The sequence below is a fragment of the Aptenodytes patagonicus genome, chromosome W, assembly GCF_965638725.1.
Source record: "Aptenodytes patagonicus chromosome W, bAptPat1.pri.cur, whole genome shotgun sequence".
Taxonomy (NCBI): Eukaryota; Metazoa; Chordata; class Aves; order Sphenisciformes; family Spheniscidae; genus Aptenodytes; species Aptenodytes patagonicus.
The window spans coordinates 2,129,961-2,148,064 of record NC_134981.1 but is presented as its reverse complement, the minus strand read 5'-3'; the positions used below and the strand labels follow the sequence as shown (position 1 = coordinate 2,148,064).

The 18,104-nt window shown below is 44.6% G+C and overlaps 1 protein-coding gene across 2 annotated transcripts in view; it reads left to right on the top strand.

Moving 5' to 3' along the window:
- The window catches only part of LOC143172078 (netrin receptor DCC-like), a 575,708-nt gene that overhangs the window by 420,959 nt on the left and 136,645 nt on the right, over positions 1 to 18,104 (top strand). For both annotated transcript variants that reach the window (XM_076361323.1, XM_076361322.1), the window contains exons 10-12: positions 1,106 to 1,254; positions 2,489 to 2,627; positions 11,488 to 11,537. In XM_076361323.1, the coding sequence (XP_076217438.1) occupies positions 1,106 to 1,254; positions 2,489 to 2,627; positions 11,488 to 11,537 (338 nt within the window). The remainder of the gene's footprint in view (positions 1 to 1,105; positions 1,255 to 2,488; positions 2,628 to 11,487; positions 11,538 to 18,104) is intronic.

Below are 18,104 nucleotides of genomic sequence, written 5' to 3'. Positions count from 1 at the left end.
CTTATGCTACTGAGACCTAACTTCTAAGGGCAAATTAGGGTTTGCAGGTGATGAGAGGTCTCCGGTCCAGCCCCTGCTCAAAGCAGGTCAGCTCCGAGATCAGCCCAGTCACCCAGGGCTTTATGTGAAGAGCTGTATGATGTCTTCTGACCAAATCCATCGCCTTGCTCCGTGCTGCCAGGTTCTTGTGACTTTGCAGGAGCAGTCTCATGCCACTGCTAAACCGGGGGGCTACCGGCCTAGAGCCCAGCATTTGTGGGCTCCCTCGTTCACTAGAGCGTGCCAAGGACTGCCCTTAATGCTTCATCTCAGCCATCATCTGTGATCCCTCAGGCAGCTAAAATAGAGTGAGTAACGTGTAAAGGAGTTTAAACAGATAGCATAAACAGATACACGTGCACAATATGTGCAAATGGTGTAAGTGGAAGCTAGGAGAGGGATTTTGAAGGCTAATTGCTTGCTAAAAGAAACCAAAGCCTGCTGCGGTGCACCAAATCAATTTGTAATTTAATAGCATCAAGCTGGTACGTACAGAGCTGGGACAGAAACACACACAGCTAAGCGGTGCCTCTCATGAAAGCAACTTTAAGCTCGGAGTTAGTGTGTTTATGAGGTGACTTCAGTTGTGTTGGGTTGTGTGTTGGTGTTTACCTGCGGGTTTTTCTAAAGGCAGTCCTTAGCTTGAGCTGGCCTTGGATGATCAGATTTGCATGCCTCCGATTTCCTACTACCGCAAGGTAAATGCACCTATTGCGTGCGTTAGATATTTGTGCTAATTATTTCCCAGAAATTCAATTTTAAGCTGAAGCCCATCCTCTGAGCCAAAGGCACAGAGATGTTGCCTAGGTGGAACAACCCTTTTCAGTATTTCCTGTATTCATGGTGCTAAATCTGCAACACTCTTTCCGCAGTGTATTTTCCATGGGTTTATCATCCCTTTTGTATTTTGTCTGGGGTTTCTGAGGTGTACGGTGCTGAAGCAGTGCTGTTATCGGCATCCCCCGGAGGTGTGTCCTGGGCTGGGTCCTGCCGTGTTGGGGGCCGGGGTGCAGTGGTGGGTGATGCGGGAACGGGGCTTTCACGCCGTCCTTTCCTTTCTGTGCAGTGCAAGTTCCCGGGCCGGTGGAAAACCTGCGGGCTGTGTCTACCTCACCTACCTCGATTCTCATCTCCTGGGATCCCCCTGCCTATGCAAATGGCCCCGTTCAAGGCTACAGGCTCTTCTGTACGGAGACGGCGACTGGAAGAGAGCAGGTGAGTGGTGACCGGAGCAGCTCTGCTCTCCCTGTGAAAAGGAGATATTTGGTGTAGGCATCTGCAGGTCTTTAGAGCGCTGTAAAGGCTCAAAGTGAGAGGTTTTACAGATTAATCCTCCAGGTTAGGTAAATGTTGTGCAGACCGGTGGTAAAAGATCAGAGCAAGCAAAATAAATTTTCACCAGTATAAAATGGGTTCAGGAGGTAGAGGAGGCAGCCTCTTATATATTAACCACTCCTTAGCTTTACAGTGAAATTTCAGAATAACGCCGAAGAGCATTTAAAGACCCTTTAGACTCCCCCTTTACGTTGTGCGAAACCATCAACACATTAATGGCAGTTTGTACATGTGATCTTTGTAGAATATGTATTTTTAGTTGCTTCTTGTAATTTCTTTTAAGTAGGAGGGTAAAATAATACGAATCCAGGCTAGAAATGATACATTTTCTCTCCAGACTAACAGATGCTCGTAGTAAAAATTGGTGTTGATGCTGTGCACTTAATTGCGCTCCTAACTCTGCCGTGACCACATGCTTTCGAGTGGCAAACAAGCGGCCTTGCTTTTTGCGGGTTGCAAACTGCTCAGAGGCTTTAATAACCTGCTCAGACATTTAATAACTGCTGTTTGATAGGAGTGCAGCAATAGTAGTGGAGATGAGCTCTGTGGGTAGAGTATGGCCTGAATAGGTTTTTAGCAAAGAATAGGGCAGGAAAGAAAGCGGAGACATCTTTTTTTTCTGGCCTGATAGCACGTGATAATCACAGGCATCAGCAGTCTTGTGGCAGTTGCTTCAGCAGTCTTATGGGAACTTTTATACCATCCCCATTTTTTGTGTTCTTGCTTTATTTTACTTCCTTCTTTTCTCCAAAATTCCCCTTTGACTCTTTGCCTTTATTTTCTTCTTTCCCTATCATGTACCTGTGGAGTGGCAGTAACTGGCTTAACTAAAAAAAAAAAACCAACCCTTTTCTCCTGTGCCCTAAGTAACTAAACACAACTCTGAGGCGCTGAAATCCCCTGTCCTGAAGCCGTGGGCAGGGCTGCGGACGAGTGCCAAGAACCGAGCTGTAACAAGCCACTCTGTTACAAATTGCCTTTTATATCAACTTAAATAAGGATTTAGCTCTACTTCTCAAAGAGTGAAAAGCTCGCCTCTAATCCGCTCATCCCGCGGCATGGCTGTGGCGCTGGCTGTCACGTTTCCCCTTGGTTTATTGTCTCTGTGTGCTAGAACGTGGAGGTGGACGGGCTCTCCTACCGCCTGGAGGGGCTGAAGAAGTTCACCGAGTACACCTTGCGCTTCCTCGCCTACAACCGCTACGGCCCGGGTGTCTCCACCGAGGACGTGACGGTCACCACGCTTTCGGATGGTGAGTGGGGACGGAGGGGCCCCAGGGTGGGCAGGTTGCGTCTGTTGGTTGCAATCGTCAGACTTTTTCTTCTGCCACCGTATTTTGGACGAGGCAGCGATGACACGAGGAGGTTATTGAATGTGCAGGATAGAAATCAGGTTCAGTACTTGCCAGCAGTGGTACCCTCTGAGCTGGTGTTCGTCTTCAAGGGTAATTGGTTCGGTTCATTATTCCTATGTCTAGTGATGAGGGTAGTGTACTTCTCTCCTTATTTTCTCTTTAACTTAGGCACAAGGTGTATCCTTTCAGCTTTTCAACAGAAGCTGTTTTATTACAGCTGCATTTGAAGAGCCAACTGCCTGGGTTTCCCTTGTGCTTTAAACACAGGGGTAGCAAATGTGCCAGGGCTTCAATCTCTGCTTGTCACCGCAGCTGCACCGTCATCCTTCCCCGAGCTCGCGCCATGCTCCTGTGGCTCGCAAGCTCCGGGCGAGAAATTGAATTTTATTTTGCATTCGGAAGCACTTAGTTGTGTCTGATATCACAAAACTTAGGCACGCCTGACTCCTCTTGAAGTCACTGAGCCTCATCCCCACACCTGGCTAAAACAGGAATAACTTCATTGGAGTCATTTGGGCTACAAAAGTGTAAACTCCATAAAAATGAAGGAAAAATTCTTTCAGCAGGGTTAGTGAGAGTTCATAAAGCAGAAGCCAGACTAGAGACAGGCTCCAGAGGCCTCAGGGATGTGCCAGCTCCTGACTGAGCCCCACAGCCAGGGGGTTTTCTTCCATAGCAATATTTTATTTAAAAATGACATGAGGTGCCAACAAAGCTTTTAAAGTGGGATTTATAAACAGTTAATTTTCCTTCTGATAAAAATTTGGATAACTTTTTTTTTCATTCATGCTAATAAAGCAAGGTATGGGAGTTCAGGTGGCCCTGGGCTGTGTTTGGATCACTAATTTAAGGTAATTTTCACAGGGAAAAAAATGTTTACTTTTACATGAGGGTATAAAATCAGGGAGTAGGCAAGAAATATGTTGCCGTGGGCTTCGACTAGCTATGTTCAACTTGCTGAGCTTTTCTCCCCTCAGAAGTATAGCAGATAACCTGTGCTAAGGAGCACATTTGGAAACGGTGCCCGGCATGTGCCTCAGTCACATAAAAATTTCACTGTTGTTCCTTTCCATTCTGTAGATTGATGCTAGAGGAAAAAAATTGAATGGAGAACCAGGGTGACTGAGATTTATCCCTTTATATTTACAAATATTTGTCTAATTTTATTACAAAGTTGATAACTCTCCCTTGTTATTCTACCTAAAACAGCTGAACGTTTGTATGAGGTTAAGAATTGGCAATTTCTGTCTGTCTTGGTAACCCAGTTGCTTCTAGATGCTGCCTGATCAACTAAAAATATTAATTTCTGGGCAGTGTTTGTAGAAGCTGTATAGATCCTGGAGAAAATCAGCAGAGCCGGGTATCTGGAGAAGCTCTTGTGTGTGTTGAGCGCATCTACAGCACAGAGCACTTCTGCAGGTGTCCCTGGGTCACACGTGGGCTGGTGACATCCCCTACGGAAGCGGTGCTCCTGTATCACATCTGCCCGCTCCCGGTGGAATTGCTGCCACCCTGAATTACCCTGTGCTCTGCGGGTCCCCCCCGGGTCTCCTTGAGCCTCTGAAGGAGCAGCGGTGGAGAAAGCATGGTCTGCAAGGGGGGGCTTCGGCAGGGCGGTGAGGCTGCGGGGGGTCAGGAGGAGCAGTGCTTTCATTTTGAAAAGGCTGAGCCAGTCTGCCCTAAGTTTAATTCAGAAATAAATAGGCACCTCGATGCAGGGAACTGGAGGAGAGCTGTCAGGAGCCTCTAAAATAGACCCCTCGAAGAGCGACGTGGAGGGCGCCGGGGGTGTGGGGAACCCCGAGCAAGGGAGCTGGTGAACCCCAGCGCTGTCTTAATCTGCTTTATTCCGGGCTGTATCTTCAGTGGGATTCATCCGTGAGACCCCCGGCTCGGTCGGCACTGTGATTTTACGTTTGACACCTCTGCAATATTTTTTCAAGTGCTACTTGTCTACCCAGCAAATTCAGTTTTCCCTTGTAATACAGGCTGGATCTTGGCAGAATAAATTACTTCACACTTATAATTATAAAAACAAAAGGAAAACAAGTGAAAATGAATATTTTGCATAATGTATGTAGATTTAATTCACACCATGAAGTGTAGAACTGCGGCCCTGTACTCCACTTTGGTTTTAAATGTCACCGTAAGTGAGAAAGGGAAAGATTGTTATTCATGAGTATGAAAATTGGCCTCTGCAAGCGTTTCAGACACTTCACCTGTCTGCGAACAAAAATCATTGCTAACGAGAAGGTTTGCATGAGACTATTCCAGAAAACAGGAGTGTGCGTAGGTGCCCTTGTTTCGGGAATCTGGAAGATGATGGTATTTATTTTTTCCTTTAGTTAAGCAAAAGGCTGTTCTGCAAAGAAGTCAGTTGGCTGCAGCCTTCCCAGCCACCTTCTGTTTTTTTGGAGCAGGTGTAAAAGAAGAGAAAATCCCTTTAGGGGGGTATCTTTTCACCCTCCTTATTCTGGGTTTGCCTGAAACCACTTTGGTGTCTCGCACGAAGAAGAGCAGCCAAAGGGCCGCAGCGAGAGCCTGGCTTTGGCCGAGTCTGGGTGAAGGTGGCGTTGGTCCTAGCTGTCCCACTGCTGAGAAGGAAAGGCGGGAATGGAGAGAGCAAGTCTGCAGCACCAAAACTTTCTGCAGTTTCTCCTTTTACGGTACTACGCAGAGACCTTCCCCAGGGTTAAGGTCCCTTCTGCTGGAAGGATGCACAATAAAACAGCAAGAAATAACTCCTGCGTGGGCGAGCTAACAGCCTACGTAGAGGAAAGACAAAGACATTTAATCCGTCCTGTTTTATAGGTGAGAGATAAAAGAAGGAGAAAGCCTGTAGTTGCCCGTATACACATCTGGGTTTTGGGCAGGTTTTGTTCCTGCGTCACCTGCCACCACCCTCCCCGTGGAGGAGAGACGCTCCCCAGGCTGCCCCGCTATGTTTTTTTGATTGCAACCCACCCTCCAGCTTAAATTGAGATTTGGCAGCTTCATCAGTCAGGGACCGCCGCTGTCAGAGGGACGGGAGCTGGCCGCCTTTCCCGGCTCCTGCCTGGTGCTTTTGCCACCAGACAACCGTAACGAGGAGCACCTTGCCTTGTCATGACTGGCTCCCTTTGGTCTTCGCTTCATGTCGTCTTTGCATCTCGGTCCATGCGGTCTCTGGCAGTTTATTTTCGCAGCGGTAGCCAAACCCGGAGGGCAGCCCCCAGGCAAGGAGCCGGGATGCTCTCGAAGGGCAGCGACTCCCGCGCTGCTTTTCTGAAAGCTGGTTTGAAACAGAAGTAAATGTCAAAAATGGGAGAAAAGTCCTGAAGATTGGTCTGTCTTTCCTCTTGTAAAAATGACAGGATCATTTTTAAGTCTGCCTTCCTCTTGAGAGTGTGCGTGCTTGAGCCAGTTATTTTTTCCATGCCAATCCTTTGCTGTATAGCGTACGATACAGTACGTAGTTGCACAAAAAAAAAGCCTGTACTCTTAGTTCCTGCAGGACCGTAGGCAGAAATTTTCCATGAAGCTCTGGGCTGTAATCTATAGTCTGAGCAATGCACCCCAGTCAAAGGGATTTAGTGTGGCAGCTGCAGACACCAGGCAGCATTCACCAGATCAAGGAACATACTGTATCTTTAATGCTTAATTTTCAGTTTAAAATACAGCTCAGATAATATTTGGCCAAGCTGCGTGCCATTTCAGAAATGCTTTGAGCTATCATGCTCATGAATTTATCAAAATGCATTTAATCCCAGCAATTGGCAGACAGTCTTATTTCATGCTTCCTGAGTACTTGATTTAAATATAATTTATATCCATAATTATAATATGAATGCTTTTTTTTTTTAAGTAAAAATTGAAGATTGAAGTTCAGATTGACACAGGAGACAGCCTGTGAAGTTTTTCAGATGTCGGTAGCCATCCCTGTGTTTGCACGAGAGCTGAGAGCGGGGCGAGGAGGACCGAGCTGCGAGGGCATTTATGTGGGCGTGCGCAAAGCCCATCGCTCGGAGCCACAAGCATGGACTTACCGGAGGTGAATGGTGTCATGGCCACGACCCTGCTGGGGACCAAGTCCCTTATCGTACCACCCCGGTAGCCCAGCCTCTTGGTATAGTGAATCCCCCCCAGACTACCCGATCCATCTTTATCTGTTTGGAAGAAGTACTGGCCCGTTTCCCTCCTCCTCCTCTTCCCCTGCAAGAATTACGCAGGAGCTTCCTGATGCAAAACATTTTTTGGTGTGAGCGTCAGCCCTGAAACCTGTTGGGGAACGGTGCAGGCTGTAACGAAGCCTCCGTGGGAAGGCTGGGTGGCTGGAGTTCGTGCCAGCACCGGCAAGGCTTGGTTACCCGGCGTACACATTTCTGTCTTCATTGGATCGGGGACCTGGCTCTGGCCCTCTTGCGTCCCGGCTCGCTGTCCCCGGTTAGTGCCTCTGCCCCTCCTGTGCCTCTCCCGAAACAGCAGCCTGGGGACCTGGGTGGTCTCTGTGCTGCAGGGAAATACTCAGGGGACTTGCTCAGCCGTCTCATTCCTTCTGGACCATTCTGCTCTACAACTAAAGAACAACAAACAAACAGCAAAACCACAAAGGATGTGGATTCATCTGATGGGCACCTGGAAATATTTTTTTTTTTTTAATTTCACCAGATAGAAAAGAGAAAAAAAACCAACAAACCTGAGTACCTTGCCGTACGAACCTTCTTCCCATCAGTAGGTCTCCAGCAGCGAGGCTCATCTCACCTACCTTTAGACGCCTGGCCCAAGGCAGGCAGCAAGGCTCCTCCTGTGGGATATTCAAGGCTTCTTCCACCGCTGAGTCACCCCATGACGAGACAAAGGGGCTGAGTTATCCCTGGATGCATCTGTCCCTGTTCATTGCTTATTGCATAGCTAACGCTAGGTAAAGAGTTCTGCTCTAATTTCTAATGGTATCATTAAGCTGTGAATAATAAATGAAAAACAAATTTTACCAGGTGCATCCAATTTCTTTATTTGATCAAGATATAAAACTGGAGGAAGTAATTGTAATCTCGCAGGCACTGGGTCTGCCGGGGGAGCGCTCTGATTGTTATGCAACCCGAGATATTAAATCAGGGTCTCTGATTTGGTAAAGCAAAACGTCTCCTCGACTGAACAGCGAGCAAGGAATAAAGGCACCCAGTATTGCTGTGGAAGTGATTGAGTTCGATGCTGGGTCAGGTCTGGATTTATTTCTCATTTTGATTGAAAATCTGGAAGAAAAGATAAGGAGTGCATCAGTTATGTTCATGTATGCAACAGAATTGGGAAATATGACAAGCGTTCACCAAGGAGAAATAATCAAAATAATAGAAAGACAAACAAATAGTAAAAAAAAGAAGAAAAAAAAGAAAAATGAAGAGAAGTTTGGTAGGGGAAGAATATGTAGTAGCAATAAAACTTGAAAGTCAGTAATGAGAGGGAAAGGTTTCAGGTGACAATGGCTAAATGTCGCGATAAGCCTTTGCTGCCCACAAGGAGAGGGGAGAGAAAAAGAGGAATCACGTCTGAGAAACTGGGGCTCTGAGCAGGTCTGACTTGCTCAGAAACAAGAGCAAATATTCTCCAGTGAGAAAAGGCTTTTCTGGGAGATATCGGCGTTTGCCAGATCCAGCTAATTCAGAAATGTCCAGAAATATCTCAGTTTTTCCTTGCAATACGAAGTACATCACAGGGACAGTTTTCTGTCTGGTATTTTTCAAAACGAGGGGAGTGTGAGCAAGGACATCTCCTCTGCGTTAAGGGAGACGAAATGTTTCGTATACTGTTTGCTGCTGCCGGTACTGTTGCAGCAGCAATGCCTTAGATCAGCTTTGCATTGTTGTAGGCAGTATGGAAAGAAATAAAGAATAGTCCCTGCACTAGAGGGACCAACTAGTTTCTAAAGCTGCTAATCTGGAGAGAGAAAAAAAGAGACTGAACAGGGAAACACTTTGCGTGCGGAGCCCCGGCAGGTCGGGGCAGAGCTGAGAGCAGGGCTCGGGTCCTGCAGCCAAGGATGCTCGTGTCCCCCAGCCTGGACCACCCGCTCTGACGGAGATGCAGGTCTGAGTGGTTAAAATGCAGGATGTCAAGTTAGTTTTGCATATTCCTTGAACACATACCTTCAAATCAAACTGTGGCAGGATTAACAAAAGAGTCCAGAGACTCAGGTGCTGTTTTCAGGAGCGCCCAGCTGACTCAGGCTATTGCTTACCCTGGATCTTCTCCAACTTTGAATCTCTGTGACTTGGGATCCCCAGACTGAGGAAGAGTTTCTGTATTCCTTGTCACCCACTTTGCTGTACCTCTGCCTCCAAACGATCTTGAGTTTTCAGATTATTTTGATTCAAATGCAATTTTTTTCTTTTTTTTCCCCCTTTTTATGATCCACAGAGCCTTCATGAAGGACAATGTTGTTAACGTGGGACTTTGCTGCCAGTGGGACCCTCCTGTTTAGCTATTGTTACTTTTACTCTTCTGTAGCCTGTATTTAAAATACTATTTTCTTTTTAGCACTGACAAATGACTTAGCTCTGACTGACTTAAATCCTTAAATAGCAGCATGCTCTGAGGATGCTGCAAAGTGCTGCACTTTGGGAATTTGTTTGTCGAACGTAGACGTGACTAGACGGAGTCCAGCGGAGGAGCCGTCTGACCAGCGCCGCTTCAAATGATCTGGGGAAAGTCTCATTTATACGACCTGCTGCGATCCTTCCATTTAGTGACTGCGCAGGGGTGTTTCTTATCCTATTAGTGCCTATTACATTATTTAGAGAGTCATAGAGGTCAAGGTCAGAGGTGACTCCTCACGGTAGATGCAGCCTGCCTCTTCCAGAGCGCTGACGTTGAGCGCTGATCGTTTCCATCTGCCGCAGCTGGCAGCTTATATGGACAATATAGACTATAAACAGAGACAATACAGACAACAGCCCCCATTACATCCACCTCTACACAGTACATAGAATCTCACCAGTCCATTCTGGTGAAAGTTTTGGCCAGAATAAGTGATTTACAGAAATACTTATGTATACATTTTGCTTGGTGGTGTATGGCCCGCACTTCTAGACAGCAATTTTCAGTGGAGACTGAAGAAGTTGAGAAGAAAGGTATGCCTGGTTTCTAGTGTAGATGGATTCCAGCTCGTAGCTCTTTGCCTATTAAATTATTGTCTACAGCCAGAAGTCCTTTCCCCATTCAGGTAACGATAGATAACAATCCACGCACTTCTAAACACTACATTTGTTTAAATAAAATTCATTTCTTTGGTCTCCAGGATGTTTCAGGTCTCAGATCATTCTTGGAGATCTTTGCTGAACCAATTCAAATGTGTGGGCAACTGCAATGAGAATGATTTTGCCCTAGTCTTCTTGTCAATATCATATAAAAATGGTTTAAACAACTTTGCTTTGACTTGATATATTCATACTTGAAAAATAACTTTCTCTCATTTTCCCTAATACATTGCATTGCAAACTGTTCTTAAATTGGGTATTCACCATGATCCTTTTTCAGCTCTTTTTTCAGAGCCGCCTTCCTGTAAGTGCAAACTACATCGCTGCTTTTCAAGTGTTCAGTAGCCCAGGTTAGCAGGCAGGCATTATTTCTCTGAAAGGAAAATAAAGCTAAAGCTTTAGGTTTAAAGCTTAAAGGTTCACGTCAGGCAGTTGATGCATCTCCAACTACAAACTTATTTTTAAAGTTCTTGGCTCCTCAGTGGTTGAATTAATATTTGCCACCAGCTGGAGGAATATACATTTGAACTGTCGTTGCACAAGCGTATTGGAGATATATATACAGAGATACAGTGGAAAACAGGCAGAGATTTGTCAGTAAATAGTTAGTTGCTAATGGCCTGTCCAGCCGTGCAGATGCTGAGCGCTCACCGGTACCCACGCCGTGTCTCCCTGTGAGCCCGATCCTTCGCAGGGAGGGAGCCGGCAGGATGGATGGGATAAATGAGTCTGCACCGTACGGGTTTTTCCTATGACTGTAGCTGGAGAGAGCGTGAGAGTAAAGGAACTTTTATGATGGAAAAAAAAAATTGAGTCAGAACCATTTGCTTTATTTAAAGCCGTGGGTGCCAGACCATCTCATTAATGCCTCTTGAGGCATCTTTGTAAGACCATGTGTTGAACAGCTATTAGTCCCATTTAAGGATTAAGGTGTATTTATCAGAACGGATATAACAAATTTTAGTGGTATAAAATGAGGTATGGATTATAATATGTATGACAGGCAGAGCCCTAATGCGAAACATTATTTTTTAAATAATACCTAAAGACAAAGTTTCTTTTCTTCTTCCCCTTAGGCATCCTTGTAAAAAGGGGCGCACCGGTGCCACTGAGAGAGGAACACCCTGCTCTGTCTGTATATAATGTATGTTCTGAAATGCACTTTAATACATAAAAGCCAGAGAAATTGCGGCACGTTCTTGTTTATTTCTGACCAAGTTTATAACAAGTAACTGAATTCACGTAGCTGGTCTCGCTGCAGGGAGCCTGCTGACTGGCTGTTTAAAGGGCTTACTAATAGGTCTATCAAAAATGGGAAGAAATGAACAGATGCGTTTGTTTTTTCTCTCCCTAGGGGACCTCTGAAGTGCCACCTGGATTAGCTGCACGGTTGTGATCGGATTATAAACTAGGTGTAAAAGCTGCACTCTTTTCTTTCCAAAAAGAGAAAAATTTGATGTAACCTATTCTGACTTAGACACTAACGGCAATATTTCCCATTTCTTTTTGCTGTTCTTCCCTTTCAGTGCCCAGCGCGATGCCTCAGAACGTCTCCTTGGAAGTGGTTAACTCCAGGGTAAGTCTGCCACGTGCTCAGCACCTCACGGCCAGTGATCACGGGTATTTGTGTAGGTATTCCTACTTTGTGTAGCTTTTTCACGTACAAAGAGACCCAGCCTGCACCTTGCAGAAGGTTCCCTTCGCTTGTCCGGGAGATCATGTTAAAATAAGAACTGGAACACCCCAGAAATGTTGTAGAGAGAAGCAGTGATTTTTCCAGAGGCTTCAGCAACAGTGGTATCACTTAAACTTAAGTGAACAAGCAGAAACTGTTCCCTGATTGCAGATTAACATCTGCAATAAACGTAACTGCGCTTTGATTAGATGGAACAATCTCAGGGAATAACGAGAAGCAGAGCTGTTCCTGGGGGAAAGGAGGTGCGGGAAAGAAATATTTTGTTGGTAGGTTATATGCACCACGGGCAGGTAGGTCTGTTGTAATCTTGCTTATTCTAACAAATGTATTTGTTTTCTTCTGAAAGGTGCATTCCTTTCTCTTAAATCCCCTCCTTTCCTTCTTAAAAAAAGTCTAGCATTTCCATATCACTGATTAAGTGGTTGATATTATTTCATAATATAATATTGTACATAGGTGTTAATTATGCTTACCACTTGTTGGGTGCTGTTTCTGAATATATTCTGAAAAAATCTTGAGATTGTTTATTTTCTTTTTATTCGTTCCTTCCATTTACTGGAACTACATAAGTTTTTATTCTGTTTATTCATTCCTTCCAGTTACTAGAACTACACGAGCTTTTATTCTGTAGCTGATTTCAATGATAGGCCCATTTGAACATGGAAAAGCTCACACTTCAGAGCGTGAAAGAAAGGCACAAACCCCCCCCGCGTAGCATCCTGTCAGGATGTCCCCTTGGATCTTTGGAGATTTCCACTTGCACAGCTACCAAGGAGTAGGAGCCCCAAGCTCGCTGACAAGGATAAACTGCAGCTTAAGGAACATTTATATAATCTCTGAGTTGCTGGGAACACCGAGTACCTGCCAGTTTGATCTTTCTCTTCCACTGCTCATTTTCATGGTATCAAACGTATAATCTGATTTATTTTTATTTTGCTTTAGTGCACCCAGCTCCAGTTACTTTTAAATTCCTCTTACACATAGTGCCCAAAGGGCATTGATGTCTTGGCGCATCTTGTTCCCAACCTTTGTGTTTACCTTTTCTTCCTTATTCTCAGGGTAAAATGTCACAGAGCAGCCGATCGTGTTTTGTGACCTTTTGTGGTGATCATTTACATTTAAAGTACTTAGAACGAAAATAGGAAACAAGCTGCAGGGTACGATGCTGCACGGGGTGGTGTGCGGATGCTCCTACCCTAGGATGTATTATTGCATTGTTGGTACTTACAGGTGGAGATACTTTATACAGATGGGATAAGAAAGGATGGGCTGTGCGTAAATCTTCCCCCTGCCCACCATCATCAGAGGTCGTCAGTCTGCTCCTAATCACAGAGTACTAAATGTTGGAAGTCTTGATGAGGTATTAATTTGCAGATATAAGTGCTGTACTGGACAAAGATGGGCTTACATGTTGATCTGAGTGTTTGGCTGAACTGCGCTGTGCAGGGCTGCTGTTTCGTGACAGGCAAAAGAAATGTGTCTCAGCCCTCCTCTATGTGACCAAGCGCGAGTGCTGGAGAACTACACCGGGGGTGATGCGAGGACTTCTCCATCGCCCATGGATTGAGGCAAGGGTGGCCGTGGGCAGCTGGAGTCTGCCTTTACCTCCGCTCCAAAACACGTCGTCTGTGTGGAGGGAGATCTGAGACCTTCCAAAGCATCCCTCTCGTGAGGCAGAGTATCAGTTTCTAAGCTCTCAAGCTGGCACCATGTGTGACATAATAACTGTGTAAAGAGGTATTTTAAGGGTGTACGTATGGAATGGGGATCTTTATCAGAGAGAGAGAGAGATGTGAAACCTTTTGGGACTCTTTTTGGGCTTTTTCCTGCGGACATAGGAAAGTACAGATACCCATGTATTCCAGCAAATCTTGATAAAGCTTGAATAGAATTTAAACACTTACACCTAGGTAATTTGGAACAACAAATACAGAAATGAACCAGACTCACTAAATCTTAAGGAATAAAATGGTTTTTCAAGCAGAAGAATCGGCCTGAAAGACCATATCCCAAAATACCTTTGCCCATTCTTTTGCAGTACAGCTCCTGTGGCATTTGTAGTTGAGGCACAACTAAACTCCTAACGTTGTAAAGAGCTGTAATGCAGTCTCCCGCTCTTGTAAAAGGCTGCAATAACCCAGAATATTGTATTTCTGCAGTCCGTTTTTTATCATGTTCTTGCTTTTCTTCTGTCTTGGCAGCAGTCAGAATTAATTTGATTAAACACTTATAATTCACAAACTGATTAAATCAAACAAATAACTAAATAACCCTCATAGTTTGCTAACTGGATTTGAGCGGTGCACAGACGAGCCCAAAGGCTGGCCTTGGCAGTTCCCAGAATTGTTTAAAATTTTATCTCTCGTTTAATAAGATTTCTCTCTTTATGCTATTTTTTTCTTTGGCGGTGGCAGATCTATTAATTTAATAACATAACGGAGATGGCCAAGCAAATGGAAGATGCTCGATATGAATTACTATTATCATGATTATTGCTTAATATTGATGGTGTTCTGTGACTGGAGACCTCGGTCAGATCAGAATTGATAGCGGTGAGGACTGTGACAGAAATACAGTTCCCTGCCTAAAAGAGATTTCACTGTAAAATGCAGCACAGAAGCGGCTGAGACAAGTAAGCGGGCAAGTGGGTGTCAGAAGCTGGCAAAATGCATAGGGTGCTTGCGCGGAGTTTTAATTAGAGAGAGATGATCAGGGCTGGCTGGTTTTTAGACATAACCGCAACTGGCCTCTCGGTAGTAAATGACCAAGAGTTAATTTAATGAAAAATTTTTATTGCAAAACTTTCTGCATAATTCGAGGTCGTTCTGGATTTTCTTCTCCTATAAGTTAATCGCGTGCAGTGTCTTGTTTAGCAAAAGAGCGCGGTGATGGGAGGGGTATGTACGTGCGCGTGTACGAATGGCTGTCTTGGCATTAAATTCTGTGCGTGAACCAAATTCAACACGAAAACTGAAAACGGCCCTTTTTGTCCTCGCTTTTTCATAACATGGATTGTTTCTAATAAGAAATGAGGGATTTATTTCCAATTTCTTTTGTTTGAAAATACCCTCCTTTGCTTAAGGAAAAGGACGTCTACAATGCTCAATAGGTGAATAGAGTTTCGTCCAAGAAGCATCTGCACCAACAGCTTCTCCTTCTGGCAGAAACGATGTGGCAATTACCACATTTTGATCAGCAGAGGAGGTCAAAAAGGGGAAACATTTTTATTAGTGGGCTTTTAGAAAACCAAAAAAAGTGTAAGACCTGCAATTCTAAGCTAAACTAATTATCGAAAGTTGTATCTTTTAAAAGGTAAGTTTTTTTTTTTAAACTTTAACCTGTTAAGAGAACAGGGAGATCTGCACTTTGCTCTAGCTGTGGCAACAACAACAACAAAAAAAGATATTCTTATTTTGGGGGAGATCCGACAGATCTACACTCTTTTAGGCAGGCATACGATTTCTGCGACAGCCCAGCTGTTGCTGTAGCTGGGGGCTGCGAGCTACAAAGCTGAGAGTTTGCTCATTTTGTCTTTTATTTGAGGAGACTTTATTCTTCCCTTGAGCTTGTTTCTTCCACCCTTTTCAAGCACCAGCGTGAAGGCAACTGTTTGTGGCTATTTATGTATTTGTTTACTTCTCTACTTCCTTGCTTTAAATATTGGTGTCGTTTTAATTTCTGTCGTTTTTTAGATACATGTTACTAATTAGCAAATCTGAAGCGCATAAATAGCTATCAGATTTATCTAATTAAAACTGTATGTAACTTTATTTCTCCTCCCCCTTTTCAAATACAGAGAAAAGTGAAGAAGTAATTGTAACTGGCTGTAGAAGCAAAATGCCTTTGGTTGTACTTAGTAGTGATTTAATCCAGGGATGTAGTTTCCCTTTGATGAATGGGAATTGCTTCTAGGGTAAGATTTTTCATAGGACGGTTAGGGCTCTGAGAACATAACCGGTAACGTTCTTCTGGGGAAGGTTGAGAGACACGCGATGAATCTGTTTTTTTGTCATTTCTTTTGTGTGTGCGTGTTTGTATCTATACATAAAAAACCCTTCACAGTCATTACGGCCCATAATGTTTGCAGAATCGTGCCGCAAATCAGAATTTGTGCTGTTCATGAGATTTTAAAAATACCTATAAATAAACTGAAGGAAGAGTTACCTTAATCATTAGTTCACATTAATAAAATTGCAGGGGTTTGTATCGAATTTAACAAAGGAGAAGGTGGCTTCAGCTGGCAATGGCTGTGGATCGTAGACTTGAACTCCACATTCGCAACACTTTGTTGAGTATTCTCCGTAGCTCTTTCCAGTGTGAATAATTGTATGGTTTAACATTCCCTGAGCAAAACTCTCCCCTTCTTTCTGCCTCATGTGGTCAATTATTCCTAGCAAAGTCTCTGCAGCTATGGAGAGTGTATTTTACTGTCAGAAGGGGTGGGCTAGTGCGTATCAGGACCTCCGCCCCTAGCAAATCACTGAATTCCACACTGCTTAAACACACAGGTACGTGCCTTCTGGAAATGCTCTGTATTCACGGCAACTTTGACCCGCTCAGGGCTGCAAGGTGTTATTGCCTTTGGACCAAAAATTTTGGAGAGTTGAATGAGTTAAACATGAGGCTGTGTCTTTGGGGGGAGGTAGAGCAGGGCGAATCGCTGCCAGCGGCAAAGCAGCTAGTCAAGCCCGAGCCCTGCGGGCCGGGGGTTTAATCGTGGCTGGCTGGCCTAAGGCTGAGCTTCACTTTGGGATCGGCCCAGACAAGGGCAGATTGTGGTCAGCGGCACGTCAGCTAACTCCATTTTTAATTATGTTCAAACATCTTAACATTTTGTAATGAAGAACAGTGCCTAAGGTGATGAGTGCTGCAGAGTATCTTAGGGTAGATAGGTACTTTGGAGCTAGCTATACTTTTTTAAATCACATTGATTTTTTTATGTTGTTTCTCTGTCCTTTTTCTAAATTATTTTATCCAAAGGAGTTTGGCACTTGAAGTTAGGCATCTGGCTGCCTGCTCTCATAGGCCGCTCCCCTACGGGACATTTTACATTAACCCATATTTGCCAGTCTGTGGCCAGAGAGGATCTGCTGATGGGACCTAAAGGAAACAAGCCTCTTGTCAGGAGTTTTACATCATCTACACATAGGTCTGCCACTCGGTTGGGAAACGTTTAGCGGTCTCCAAATTCAAGTCATCACCAAACTATCGGCTCTTTGACAGTCAGTGGAACAAAGCCTTCACAATTTTTAAGCTGTCAGAGTAAAATTTTATTAAGTTTCTCCTCCTGCCCCTCTCATTTTGGTCCCCACATTGATTTCTGCTGTTGAGAAAGATGCAGATGCGAGGAGACTTGCCTTGGGATGCTCCGTGACAGACGTGAGGCACGCAGGAGCCAGATGTTGCCACTGCAAAAATATTTTATTTCATTGCTTGGCATCTGGGTCTGGAGGCTGCTTTGCACTGACGGCAAGTGATACGCTCTGGCACAGCCAAAGAGATCAACCATTCTGTCAGATTGCATTTAGCTCAGCTGCTTAAAATTGCTCTGCTACTAAATGTACATTAAAATGTGCTATTAATGCATCCTAAACCTTCAGAGGAATTGTTGCTGAGCTGTACATCATCCCCGTGTAGTGCCACTGGCTCACTGGAGGATGAGGATGGATTTGGCCCTTTATGATAAAGAAATATCAAGAGAGAATGTTTCTTTTAAGGCTGGACAGACTGCTTGAAGTAGGTGCTATATATTCTGTTTAGCATCTTTTATCACATGTGAAACATTTGGTTGGTGTGGGAAGTATTTTTCCCCTGAATGAGCATTATTTATAATGCTCAAACTGGATGTTAGGAAGCATTTCTTTACCAAGAGGGTGGTCAAACCCTGGAACAGGCTTCCTAGAGAGGTGGTCAATGCCCCGAGCCTGTCAGTGTTTAAGAGGCATTTGGACAATGCCCTTAATAACATGCTTTAACTTTTGGTAGGCCCTGAAGTGGTCAGGCAGTTGGACTAGACGATCGTTGTAGGTCCCTTCCAACTGAAAATATTCTATTTCTGTTCTAATTCTTTTCTATTCTAATTCTTTTCTATTCTATAATTATCCCTTATCTTGCCAATGGCGTTTAAAACTGCCTAAGAAAGCAGGGCGTGCAATGATCTGGCCTGGGGCAGAGGAGCTGTCTCCCATCCAGCTGATGGGGAGCCCCTCCGGCCCTCCCCTCCGGCCTCGCGGGTGAGGTTTGCAAAGCACCGATTCATCCTTCAGCTGCGGTCGTGTCGGGTGCTGAGTTTCACAGCTACAGACGTGCTAGGAGCAGAGCCCGTTCTGGACCCGAAGCACAGCAGTTGCCCAGCCTGCTGGTATCCCATTTTAGAGACAGAAAGACTGAGACCTGAAGCACTTTTGCAAAGTGTGAAATACTAACAAAGTTACTAAGTGATGAGAC